Here is a 13,988-nt window from a genome sequence, read left to right as displayed (position 1 = left end):
AGTGGATGGCTGATGGGCCACATGATGATTTTTTTTTTGGGGGGGGGGAGAGCGGGTCAAAAATGGTGTCCCCTCCCCCTTTTCCAATTTCTAACATCAACAAAGTTTTAAACAACATGTTTTCCTCCCTAGTTGTCTACACAAATCTACATCCTTGCTAATTACAAGAGTTGCAGACTTCTTACCGCTACCACCAGTACCAAGGCTTGGCTTGAAGACATCCCTGAAGATGTCACCCATCTCCTTCCTGCCAACGATGTTGCCATAACCGTAGACGTCTTGGAGATACTGCAAGAAAGATTTCCCAATCCTCAGGTTTTCACCCTTTGTTCTCTTCATAGTGGTGGCTGTTCTTATCTGGAAACTGATGCAAACTTGCTAAAGCTTGAGTTTATAAAAATGTTCTGATAAAGAAGAAGAAAGAAAGTCCATTTATACAAATGAAAAACTAAATGCAACAATGAACGTTTCTGTTTCCAAAGACCCTTTAAAGTTTGTTTGTTTGTTTGTTCGAGGGGTGTTGTTTGTTTGTTTGGGGCGTTGGGGTGTTTGGTTTTATTTTTGTTGTTTTTTGGATATGTCTTTTTATGTATTATATTTCCGACAACTGTATTAATTTAGTAATATTTTATTTTTGGATGACTTTTATGTCACAAACCCGGGTCCCCCCTACCCTCTCACACGCAATGTGTCCCCGGTCTCATCATTTAGTACGCTCAGACACAATAATAGTTGAAAGCAAAATGTACACTAGCCAATTATTTATTTTACACTATCTACAAAAATACACAAAAATCAATAAAGGGGAAATATTGCATAGCCAATCCAATTTCTAGGCTCTAATTATTGGCCACTCCAATTCAACAATTGCAATATTTTGATCAGACAAGAAAAACCTTATTCCAATATTTAACAATCCCTTTTCAATATGAGACTGCAACCCAAAGGCTACCGGAGGTTGAATTCTAGAACAGTTCACTTGTGTAGGAGCCTCAGTCCAGCGGTCCACGAACCTGTCCTTGAACTGACGATTCGGTGGTGGATGACACAACTTTATCGGCAACTAGAAGGGCCAAATGTCCACGTCCTCCGTCTACGGCCGGCGGGATAGGCCTCACGGTTAGATGTGAATCAAAGTGGTCCCCAGCCAACGGGCGGATCCGGGTATAATTGCTGGGCGTGGATTTAACTCCACAATAAGGAGCCCTGGAAATATTAAATACAGTAATACACACCTATCCTAGCATTTTCAGGCTAAACTTTAAGTAAATCAACTGGACCATATAAATGACGTCTATCCGCCCAAATGGGGCGTGTCCCAAAAAGTAGATTTGCCATGCTAACACATTCAAATATGCAAGAGCTGTACAATACAACAAACTTGATACACTCACTGGTGTTAGAAATGAAATAATTACATTAAATTTATGAAACAAATATTTAAACAAAACTTACAGTATATACTGGCTCCTAAGGCCTAGAACACCGTCAAGGGGTGTAAATAATTCGCTGGCACTAACGCAGCTCTTGGAAGCAGGCGAAAATCGGGCTAAAATGCAAGACTACTCTGTCAGCAACTATATTGCTGAAATTTAGGCTATCGCCAGAAACAGGATTCTCGAAATCCAAAATAAGATTTAGCACTATGTCGCTATATCTATGGAGCTATCGCTCTGTACATGCTACCGCACCTCCAGCCTGTAACCCTATATGCTTCTCTCGAAAACACCGCCCCTAAAAAATCCACAGCATCAAAGTATGTGAATACTCCAGTGAACCAGTATTGAAATGGAAATTACCACCTTAGAAATTCCCTTGCCCATACTACACACAGGCGTTAAAGAAGACCACACCTCGATTTGCATAAAATGTACATATAAGGTAATTGGGGCAAAGTCATCAACATGCAGTTGGAAATACCAAATGAACGCGCACTCGGCGTAAAATATCAGTCTGACTTGTGACATTTTAAGAATTGTAAGGATAGTAGAATGTTAAAACATTTTATAAATTTACTATATTTAACGTTAATATGATACCTGTAAGTGGCGGTTAACCGCTGTTTGTCTCATTAAATACATAAATAAAAATACAGTCAAGCTTTGCTTTTGCTAATAAAAGTAACAACTCAATTTGAAACAAAATACCTTGATATTATAAATAAATGGAAAATATCCTCAAAACAAAAGAAGAAAAGTGAAAGAAATTGTACTCTACAGGTTGTATGGCAAATCTACAGGTTGTACGGCAAAACTGTTGATGAATAAAAGTGTTATTAAAAAAAAAAAAAAATTGGCAAGGAAAGAATTTGACAAAAGCTATTGCAATAATTACAGGCTGGAACATACCATGCCTCCTGCATTTTGCTAACAAGAGATTAAATTCTAAATACCTTCTGTGATGAATGAAGCACAAAACACACAGGTAAAACCAATTTTGTAAAATTATTTACTGTAATTAAACAACAGCAATGTCCATGGCTGCAGCCAACCACAGATTAACACAAAATGTCACAATGATGACACACCAATAGTTGAATATTAACAGGGTTTTTTATGTGACAAAAGCTGATTAGCCATCCATCTGTACACAATATTCTCTTGATAAGACTGACATTTGATGCAGTAACACTGCATTAAATTATCATACATAATTACAGGCCTATGATAAGAGACCAGTGTTAATGTTGTTCAGCCTGGCATGGTTGTTGCGTGGCCTTGAATTAAGATATGGTTTCTACTGAGATAAAATGTCGCCTTTAAATAGCGGTAAGCTGAGTCTCTTTACCATGGATACTGTCAGTATCCTCCTAGTTTCATTATTTATTGAAACAAACTGCTCAATAGGGAAACACAAACTCTTTGGAAATTCGATGTAGAATGATTGCATTTTATTTTATTGCATCTGGGTCGGGATAATATAGGGAAAATGGACCGTTTTTGTAATGCACTGGGGATACACAATCCGGGATTTCAGGATTCTTATGACCCGGTTCTTGTAATGTAGTTGTGCCTCCAGCTCTAATGCCATACGAAGTGGCTATCGTTACGGCAGCCGTTGTTTAGCGCCCTCTGCGATACGTTTTTGATACGCACGGCCGCACGCACGCAGGTATGTAATTATTTGTTTCCCCACGTTTTGGCGAGCAGTGCGACAGCTCAGTCGGTAGTGGGTAGGATTTTGCACCGCGAGGTGCGGGTTCACATCTCAGTTTTGCACTCGAATTTTTTTCCTTTTCTAACTTGAGGCTTTGGAGGATTTTTTTTAAAAGGGAAATAAAGTCCGAATTTCATAACGTTCAAATTCACTTTTTTCCTTCTAATTTTATATTTTCTTCTCATGTTTTTATAAAAGTTGCAGTCTACCGTAACGATAGAAAATGGGAAATGCTTTATGGCTGCCGTAACAATAGCCACTGCGAATGCCATAAGCATAGAACTGGAGTTACTCAAGCTAACCTCAGCGCAGCAATACAATACAATACATTAGCATAAAAACCAAAAACTGAAAAATGCACCAAAATACCCTTGAAAATGGCAAAACGAAAATTGTAAATATAGGCCTAGATAAGATTAAAATGGGACATATATTACGACACGAAGGTGCATTTCAAGGATAACATTACGATAAATTATATTGCATGAGCCCTTTTAAAAGCCGGTGCACACTTCAACTTCAAGACAATTAATTTATTCAGTGTGAATAGCTGGAGTTACCCAGCCCTGAGTTTTATCATATGGGTTGTCGTCTAGGGCTGGAGCGTATTTTTCTCATAAGTAGTAGTATATTCAAAAAATTTTTGGAAAATGTTCAATTTTGTCCCCGTTACACACTAATTGCAACTGCAACTCACCCCAAACTTGCCGGGAATAACCATTACACAGGTCCTTGAAGTAAAAAACGATCCACGATGAAGATTCAGCCTACAATTGCAGTGAAAACAGGAGGAATAACCGCTAACTTGACAACCTTGCTGTATTGGCCAGGGCTGCTATTGGTTTGTGCACACAAAAAAATTGTGTACAATGAATGGCGGCGGTCGATTACCACCACGTACAGCTCGCTGGTACTACGCGTTTTTGCGGTCGGTGCATGACGTGACGCGGAAGCGTAATACCCGATGACTGTTTCATGCATTAAGAAGAGGTTCACTCGCATCACAGTGCGGTACTGGAACGGCAACCGTCGAGTTGGCGGCTATCGTGCATTCATAGTGCAGTGATATTTACGTTCATTGAAAGACAGGGACAATAACTAGTTAGTTCCATAAAAAGGGAAGGGGGGGGGAGGGAGACAGAGGAGTGATAAATGATACATGAGATTCCAGAATACATGTACGCGTCCAACAGGGCATACAGGCCAGCCCCCTCCCCTCCACACAAAAAAACAATAATAAATAAATAAATAAACAAATACCCCAACAAACCAACAGTAATTGAACAATCCTCACTGTTCTCTCAGAAAATGAAAGATGGGGAAGGGCTCTCACAATCAAAAATTATCCATCATTCTCTCCCCCCCCCCCCCCCTCCGCAAAAAAAAAATCAATTAGAAACATTTCAAGATGGACAATCTACAATCAAAGTTTCCAAGCAGAGGTAACTGTGGTTGTTCACCGTGCACCGCATGTATTGGGTAGAGTACACTCACCGTAGTACCTAGTCTTTACTGACACCACCAACATAAGACGCAGTGTGTTCTTATTTGCAAAATAAAAACAACCGCGCGCTGTCAAAATGGCCGAATGCTCGGTTTGCAGGACGACAGCCCTTGCTACCGGGAAAGCGAAAGTGACGCTGTTGAGGAGACTGCCAGGACACGGCACATTAGGCGACTTTTTTAGCACTTTTTTTGGAATTCAGGTTGAAACGAGTTCTTCGGATGCGCTGTGTAATGATTGCCACAAGAAAGTTCTGAAGGTGAACAGGTGTCGAGAAGCAGTGCAACAAGCAGAGAGAGAACTATACTACAAAGCACCTTGAACAACTCAAGTAATCAATGTTTCCAACTTTTATAGACATAGGGCCCTATCAAAAGTAAGACTGAAGAGCTGCTTCAAGTTTGCATTTACCAATTTAGTTGAAACCTGGAGGAGTAAGAATTAAGGGTTGAAAATAACTGTTTATACAACAACTACCTGTCAAAGAAACATTTTTCAGTGGCATTAACGTGCCAGGGGCTGATACATAAAGGTTTGGATGGTGGGGGTTTTCCATCTTTAAATCATTAATGAAGTGTCGATATGTTTTTCTCCGTACACTTGGCCTCCTTCAAATCAATACGTGGGCGGGTGGGGGTCGAATTTGGTTCATTTTAGTGGGGTGTCACAGCGGAAGGGGGGGGGGGGGCTGTTGACATTATTTGTACTAAAGTACAGGGGCTGATACATAAAGGTTTGGATGGTGGGGTTTTCCATCTTTAAATCATTAATGAAGTGTCAATATTTTTTCTCCGTTCACTTGTCCTCCGTCAAATCTATACGTGGGCGGGTGGGGGTCAAATTTGGTTCGTTTCAGTGGGGTGTCACAGCGGAAGGGGGGGGGGCTGTTGACATTATTTGTACTAAAGTTCAATGGAAATATTGGGACAGAGCTAGGTTGTTTTACCCCCCCCCCCACCTCCTCCGGATCCGCGCCTGCCTTGTTTAACATATACCCCCAAACCGTTCTTCTTTCTTACAAAGGTTCTTTGGCACAATTGAGAAGAAAAAGAAGTCTGTCTCCTACAACTGCAGGCCCTTCGCATATCACTCCAGCGAAGCAACCATGCCGGCCTACGAGTACTCCTTTAGAGCCTGGTGTACAGTTAGCGGCAGCGAGTCCCGCAATGTCACCAATATCTGCCTCCAGGGATGTCAAGAAAAGATTGCCCTTTTCTCCCCGACGTCGACCAAAGAGGGTATTTAATACACAGTTCCCCCCCCCCCCAAATAAAACCACAAAGTTCCCCCCCCCCTTCCAATACTTTTTGGTGTGACTCAACAAATAATGAGCACGACTAATAAGAACATGAATTCTTCTAATAAGAACGGGAATTCTTTTTCTTAGTAAAAAAAAAAACAAATCCTATAGCAATCACGTTTGTACAATTACAAATTCACCGAATTTGCCCGCATACCGTTGACTGTTCTTGTCATGAACCCCTCCCCCATTCGTGCCTTGTGATAGATCACCCCCTTGTTTAATATTTCTATGAGTCACTAATAAATGATAATTTCTTTCATGTATTCAGGGGTTTATGAGAGCAATGGTCAAGTCTATCAATGCTTCTCACTACGGCGCTGCAGTTCGTACAGCGTTAAAGAACAGTGAAAGGGCTAAATCAGAGATCATGACAGTCATGGCGAATCTACGGAAGCTTGAATTGCCTTCCGAGATACCGCGTTACCGCGATAATTTATCGCAGAAATCAGGAAATCAGAGATAATTCCTTCCGCGATACTGCGTTACTGCGATAATTTATCACAGAAATCGTGAAATCAAAGATAAATCATTCAACGATACCGCGTTACTGTGATAATTTATCACAGAAATCCAGAAATCAGAGATACCTTTTCCTCGATACCGCGTTACTGCGATAATTTATCACAGAAATCCAGAAATCAGAAATAATTCCTTCCGCGATACCGCGTTACTGTGATAATTTATCACAGAAATCCAGAAATCAAAGATACCTATTCCGCGATACCGCGTTACCATGATAATTTATCACAGAAATCCTGAATTCAGAGATAATTCCTTCCGCGATACCGCGTTACTGCGATAATTTATCACAGAAATCCAGAAATCAGAGATAATTCCGTCCGCGATACCGCGTTACTGCGATAATTTATCACAGAAATCCAGAAATCAGAGATAATTCCTTCCGCGATACCGCGTTACTGCGATAATTTAGCACAGAAATCCGGAATTCAAAGATAATTCCTTCCTCGTTACCGATTTGTCTTTGAATTCCGGATTTCTGTGATGATTATCGCGGTAACGCGGTATCAAGGAAGGAATTATCTTTGTATTCCGGATTTCTGTGATAAATTATCACAGTAACGCGGTATCGCGGAAGGAATTATCTCTGAATTCTGGATTTCTGTGATAAATTATCGCAGTAACGCGGTATCGCGGAAGGAATTATCTCTGAATTCAGGATTTCTGTGATAAATTATCGCGGTAACGCGGTATCGCGGAATAGGTATCTTTGATTTCTGGATTTCTGTGATAAATTATCACGGTAACGCGGTATCGAGGAATACGTATCTCTGATTTCTGGATTTCTGTGATAAATTATCGCAGTAACGCGGTATCGTTGAATGATTTATCTTTGATTTCTGGATTTCTGTGATAAATTATCACGGTAACGCGGTATCGAGGAATACGTATCTCTGATTTCTGGATTTCTGTGATAAATTATCACAGTAACGCGGTATCGAGGAAAAGGTATCTCTGATTTCTGTGATAAATTATCACAGTAACGCGGTATCGCGGAAGGAATTATCTCTGATTTCTGGATTTCTGTGATAAATTATCGCGGTAACGCGGTATCGCGGAAGGAATTATCTTTGATTTCCGGATTTCTGCGATAAATTATCGCGGTAACGCGGTATCTCGGAAGGCAATTCAAGCTTCCGTACGAATCACACCAGTTTGGAGATGTCAAAATTTGTGAAGAGCAGAAAGGTAATGTTAGTGTCCTCCGGAGTAAATTGAGAAAGTGCAGAGTCCTTCAGCTGGATCAAGGCCATGGAAGAATTCAAGTCCAACCTTCCATTTCTGCACCTCATTCTTTCACGGAGTTTGACAACGAAAAATGGGAGACACAAAACACAGATGTGAGTATCTTAGCATTTCTTCTCCAGGCCTGCTCAATACTAAGCAGACCACAATAATTGAAATATTGGAAGTCATTTATAACAAAGTAATTGGTGACCTCTCCCAGTGTGTATTCTTTATTTGAAGTTGCGTCTTTAAATCTGTAATTTGGCGAGTTATAACCACGCAGACTTTTTGTTTAAAATTGTTCATTGTTTTTTCTTCACAAGATTACCGAATTTTGGGCTAAGTGTGTTCTATCGTTCGAGGGTGAGGTGGTAAAATAACTTTTGAAGGGATGACACTGAAAAAAAAGCATTCACTGAAAACCAATTGCAAATGTCTGCCGCCGATAACTTGACAGCCTATAAGCCCGCACCTCCGCTTCAAGTTCTGACGTGAAGGCACACTTAGTAAGGGAAATATGTTCAAAGTTAAAATATTCAACCCACCTTCAGGGGTTCTTTTGCCATGAATTGACAAACGCTTCCGCCTGACAAAGACTTTATTGTTATTTTTGCCTTGCATAATAATTGCCAAACTTGCTTTTTCAATTATGCTAATGCAGACAGGACGGACAGATTGGCCACCTCGTTCCCGGCCTTGGTATAATTATTGCCATGGTAGCTAAGATGAGGACAGGAAGGTTCAAGCTGATCCCAGCGTTACTTGGCATGTCCATGTACAAGAATGGATGTAGTGCAATGGTACGGCGTGTAATACTTGTTAATTTAGAACTGGATAATATTTGGTGAATTTTAATTGAAGAAGTCGCCCAATTTTCAATGCAACACGTAAAGAATGAATTTTTGATGTAATGACTGCTTATTACAAATGTGCAATTATTTGTACATCCAAAAATTCGTTTTCTAAGAGGAGCAACATGAACCTGTTATGACAATCATCTCTTGAGATGCACCTAGAGTAAATCAAGAAAGGCGCCTTCTCCTTCACTCCAAGCATAGTTTAAAATTCGTTAATATACCTCACTTAGAATATATTTAATTTCACCTAAATTTACTTCCAAATGGTATGTATCCTGCTTAGGCACTTTCAACCTCATCGAGAGCGTAAATAAGTTAGATCCCAAGCTCCAAATTGTCTCATTGCAGCTACTCAATGCTCTGAGTAAGACGGGACTATGCCACACCTCGGGGACTGTTAGGAACATAATAGATCGATATGGCGTCCGGTATGATCAAGACATTCAGGCAGCGAAAACAGAGATGGAGGTATGTTTAACCTATCATATTATACAAAAAAAGGGGAACGCCTGGTGTACGCAAAATGATATCGTTTCATATCATTTTCTCATCGTTTAACCATTAATGGTATTTGAATAATGTTATTTCCCCAAAACCAAGATTATATTTTAACTGTTCTGAGAACCATATTTTTTCGACACTGATTTTTGGAACGGATATTAAAAGTCAAGCTTGATTCAAATGCATTTCAAGGAATACGGTGTCTCCCTCAAACAAAGTATTGGGAAAATGATAAAAGGAATTGGAAAAGAAATGTACATTGTATTTTGCTTTGTGTTTACAACGACAGGCGAAAATTCTACACGATACGACTAAAGTCATCCAACTTCCTCCGGAGGAGACGCTGGACCACTCCGTAGGTCTTCCTGAATGGTCTTTTCTAACAGAGGACAACCCATATGATAAAACTCAGGGCTGGGTAACTCCAGCTACAGTGTGAAGCAAATTTATAAAATGGCAATTCTTGGTAGGGCCTTCACGACGAACGCCGTGAATGAAACTTCAGAACTCTGAGGTTTTGTTGACTTAGTGTTCGCTTTCGTGTGAAGTATGAACCGGTCGTGTACGTGAGTTTACTGAGTTACTCTTTAGTGATATTTTACTTACCTCAATAGTCTGATAACCCGGACACAACCACCGCCTTCTTCATTCAGTTCGCACGGTCTGACAAAATCTACACTCAGTTATATGCTTTTGGCATGGGATGTGTCATATGTTTCGCTTCGCCCACGCGCGCGCCACGTTGTATACAACGCGCGCGCCACGTACGTTCACGGGTCTAAACCGCATCCTACGATTTCTCATTCGGGGAAACCCCTATATGAGCAAGCACTTTTTACATAGGGAATTAATTGTACAACATTTGCTATTGCTGCAATTTTCAGAAATAAATGGATTTGGAGGATTTAGTATGTTATAGAAAATATTGTTTCTTGTTTCACGTTTTGGGTTCGTAAATGCTGGAGAAACCAAGAAAACCAATCATATTCTTGTAGTCTTGTTCCGTGACCCCACTTAAGATGAAACGGCCGGAGCAATTTATAGACTTTGGGGAGTTGTAAGATCAGAGAATCAGTCTAGCAGGTTTTAATGGTGGTTTTCACATGTGTGTAAATCAGTTGCAAAGAAAATGCAGATGAAATATTAGGAACACTTTTTGAAGGGAAAAAAACCCAGTTTTCTCCAACGCTGGTCGGCCGAAAAATACACTTTTTCTTGAAAATGTCAGCACACTAGGAGCAGCAACTTTAAAGGATGCTTTAGAAGTAGAAGTGTCATTCCCTAACAATCCAGTAAGATATTTCTAGATAATTTGATCATTTCGTTTTTTTAATGTTTGCAAAATGTTGTATCTTCCCTTTCAGTCTCAATGTTTCATAAATTTACTTATCATAGTTTAGTAATATATAATCGTGTACTTTAGAACACCACCAAATTTATTTGTACAAGTACCGTTCCTTAACAACTTGCGCAGCATCAAGCAGTCTCTTTTCTTCAGATCGAGTCGTGTTTTGGGGGGTTATTTTAGCAAGTACCTTTGAAGGTAACGCGAATTTCTTAATCTTTTGTGCACTCGGAGACGTGCGTGTTGGAGAAGTTCTCACTTTGTGAGACCAGTACGGCTAGCGGGGCTGTTGTTCCATGTTTTACCCCAATAATTTCCCTCATAAATCAAAACCCTGCCCTCTTTCCACAAAATTAAGCTTGGTGGTATTCAACATGGTATCTTGGCGAACTATTAAGATGATTCCAAACATATAAAGTGACGTTTCTTGCAGGTATAAAGTCCCAAAACATAAAAGTGTCGTTTCGTTCTCTTATTATCGGGGTCCTAAACTTCACGACAACCATTTTTTTTTAAAACAGATAACCATGGGCGTCGCCAGGATTTTTTCTAGAGGGGGGCAAAAAAAATTTTTGCCAAAAACTGCTTGTATTTCTCAACACATTCTCGATTTATCAGTTTTAGAGGGGGGCAGGGACATTTGGCCCCCCCCCCCAACTCATTAAATTTACACCACTTTGTCTTCGCGCCTCTTTTTCTTTTTTTTTTTTTCCTTTTTTTTCCTTTTTTTTTTTTTTTTTTTTTTTTTTTTTTTCCAGGGGGGGGGGGGGGGGGGGGGGTGCCCCCCCTTGCCCCCCCCCCCCCCCCTCGCGACGCCCATGCAGATAACCGAAAGCAACGAGTTCATTTCGAATTGAACCTTCAAGCCATTAGGCTTTATAATAACTTCTTCATATTAATCAATGTAAAAGTTTGGATAAACGGTTCGACATTTTCCCAATTGAAAAAAAACCTACCGTGACAAGCACTATAAGAGATTATAAAACTTCTCGCCTCATGATGAGTCATGATACATTGTTTTACTTTGCGGATGTGATTGATTTGGCTTGCAGATATTTTACATCAAGCTTTCACAACATTTTCCTGAGTAGTTTCCCGGGTACACAGTGTTCGCTCTGGAATAATACAAAACAGGAAAGCAACTATCGCCCACAGCCGGCCTAGCCTCAAACATTCATGTTTGATGTAAAATACACGTTTTGGCCGGATGTGTTCCTTCCATGACAAAGCAATAGTCGTCAGGCCGGTGACAAAATGCGGTCAGAGAAAGAATGGCTGATATCACAAATTTGACATAAGTATTACCCTCGGCCCATTCACCTTCACAAAATAGTCCAATTCCAAGAGCGAGGCTGTGAGGTAGTGTATCAAATCATAATTAAATATATCCCCCGCCATACGCAAAAACAATTATATCAAGGGCTACAACAATTTCCCCCCGTGTTTCCATCAGATCTTGTTTCTAATTCAATCGTTATTTTACAGAATTTGCCCAAATAATGATGGGCCCAACTCAACTCACTTTGACTCTTTAGCTGACAGAAATCTCTAAAATGTTCATGATCGAGGCAAAGACAAGGTACTCAGGTTTTTTGACCAGCCAAGTTTTTCAAGGACACATTTCACGTCAATATTTGGCACTTGGGATCAAAACAGTGCCCTGGCGCATGTATGTGCACTCGCATACAGAAATACCAATACCAGGCTGGTGTGACTGTTCTTGTGCAGATTGTTCTTGAAATGACAATCCCGACTTTTTGTCTCTTGGTTTATTTTACCATTACCCTCAATTTAAAACGTTATACCAAATTAAAACATAATGAGTTGGAGGGGAAAAAGTGGATGCACATTGTAACTAACACCAATCAAGGGGGAGGTGGGGGGGGGGGGGGGTGTGACTGTTCTTGTGCAGAATGTTCTTCACGGTGACATTGACAATCCAGATTATTTGGCTTTTGATTTACCCTTACTCTCAATTTAAAAAGTCATACCAAATTAAACCACATAGGGGTTGTAGGGGGAAAAGTGGATACACATTTTAAAACTTGGCGTGTAACTCAACTGACTACACGTTCGAAATGAAAACATCAACTACACGTTCGAAAGGAAAAAATCAACTACACGTTCTAAATAAAAACATCAACTACACGTTCGAAATAAAAACATGAACTACACGTTTCAAAAGTACATGTTTTTATTTCGAACGTGTAGTTTCATGTACAACGTGTAGTTGATGTTTTAATGATGGGTGATGATATAATTGTTGGGGGGAAAAGAAAATTTGGAAATCTTTGATGCTTTTTCCTGCATTCTAAGGCCAGTTGAGAATACATGGAACTTCAGCATTCCATATATTTTTTTGGCCCAATTAATTTTCAAATAATCATCACATTAGTCAGAGGGTGAAGGGGGGGGGGGGGTAGTAATATCCAACAAGCCTTTATATTTTACAATGCTTTAAAATTGAAGATCAATTCCAGGTTTTTTGAGAAATTTTGTGTTTTTACCATGTAGAATGTTTATTTGAAAACTGTACTTGATAGACTCACTTCAAATCAGAATGCATGCTGATCGAGGGTCTCAATGCTGGCCTTAATAGGATACTCAGAGGAGGTTTTTGTCTTTGAAAATCCTTTTGCAATTTATTTTCAAACGCGTACAGTGACCCTCCTCTTGTCCAATGTCCATTTTACTGTCTGTCCCAACTTTCCTTTCAATATACACAATTTTACAAAGCAGTGTTTCCAGTGTATAAAAAAATGGAAACATATAAATATCAAAGTTTTTGATATGGGCAAATAACCAATTGTTCCGTTGGAAATAATTTAATGTGACACAGAGGCCTGTCTATTTACAAAGTATTTTTGACTGATATGAACATTGACATGCTACACTATGCAATGCCTGAATAATCCCCGTCATCTGATTGGTGGGTCATTGATAACGTGTCATTGAATTATTCATCCCAACCCAAGGCCCGGCCATGCTGCAAGTTCCATTCCACAGTAAATGGAACTTCCATTGCACGGTCACAATGTTGGCGGCTCCGACCAATCAGATGATAAGGTTTTTATTCAGGTGTTAAAACAAATAAAGAATGATTCACTTTCAAGCAATGGTAAGAATAATTTCATTCAACAACACATGGAACGTTCCATTCCACTTGGCTTCGCCTCGTGGAATGGAACATTCCATCTGTCACCCCATGAAATTATTCTAACCATTGCGTCCACAAACATTTATTATTTGTATGCTAAACACGTACATGTAATTCTTCCCATAAAATCTGTCACAGAAAATTCAACCAAATAAGGGGGGGGGGGGGGGAGAATAAAGAGAGTGGAAAAACAGTCCATGTGGCAAACACTGAGGAGTTGTGGGCGTCAACTTAATAACCCTTTTGAACCTGCTATACATTGTATTACATTGTACTTATTCCCTGCAGATTCCATAAAACTATACAATGCTGGGGCAGTTTGGGCGGTACAGGGAGTAGCAGGCAGGGCGGTGTGGGACGGTACACGGACTAACAGATAGCTAGAAATAAAACGACTGGACTGGACTTTAACAATTTCA

The 13,988-nt window shown here is 40.0% G+C and overlaps 2 protein-coding genes across 6 annotated transcripts in view; one reads left to right on the top strand and one right to left on the bottom strand.

The window, feature by feature from the left end:
* LOC119726750 (putative helicase mov-10-B.1) overlaps positions 1-9,826 on the bottom strand; it is a 33,271-nt gene extending 23,445 nt beyond the window's left edge. The window contains exons 1-3 of one of the 5 annotated variants that reach the window (XM_038198590.1): positions 9,674-9,816; positions 1,014-1,206; positions 186-404 (exon numbers count right to left, since the gene is read on the bottom strand). In XM_038198590.1, the coding sequence (XP_038054518.1) occupies positions 186-339 (154 nt within the window). In that variant the 5' untranslated portion in view covers positions 340-404; positions 1,014-1,206; positions 9,674-9,816. Of the gene's footprint in view, positions 1-185; positions 405-1,013; positions 1,207-1,455; positions 1,698-9,673 lie in introns of those variants that run through there. The other 4 variants (XM_038198591.1, XM_038198592.1, XM_038198589.1 and 1 more) reach the window with 4 other exon arrangements.
* On the top strand, positions 7,620-9,679 carry LOC119726752. The gene is made up of 4 exons (XM_038198594.1): positions 7,620-7,822; positions 8,371-8,509; positions 8,915-9,034; positions 9,357-9,679. The coding sequence occupies exons 1-4, from the start codon at positions 7,734-7,736 to the stop codon at positions 9,504-9,506; spliced, it is 498 nt and encodes a 165-aa protein (XP_038054522.1). The 5' UTR covers positions 7,620-7,733; the 3' UTR covers positions 9,507-9,679.
* Positions 9,827-13,988: the final 4,162 nt, after the last annotated feature.

This window comes from Patiria miniata, unplaced genomic scaffold (assembly GCF_015706575.1).
Source record: "Patiria miniata isolate m_02_andy unplaced genomic scaffold, ASM1570657v1 HiC_scaffold_2, whole genome shotgun sequence".
Taxonomy (NCBI): Eukaryota; Metazoa; Echinodermata; class Asteroidea; order Valvatida; family Asterinidae; genus Patiria; species Patiria miniata.
Note: the sequence above shows the minus strand (reverse complement) of the source record. Positions and strands in the feature narration are given on the sequence as shown.

Excerpts from the sequence above, each read along its gene's own strand:
- LOC119726752 (XM_038198594.1), top strand. The coding sequence starts at position 7,734 with ATGGAAGAATTCAAGTCCAACCTTCCATTTCTGCACCTCATTCTTTCA. Across the intron at positions 7,823-8,370 it reads GGGAGACACAAAACACAGAT|ACAGGACGGACAGATTGGCC; the intron begins GTGAGTATCTTA and ends ATGCTAATGCAG. Across the intron at positions 9,035-9,356 it reads CAGCGAAAACAGAGATGGAG|GCGAAAATTCTACACGATAC; the intron begins GTATGTTTAACC and ends TTACAACGACAG.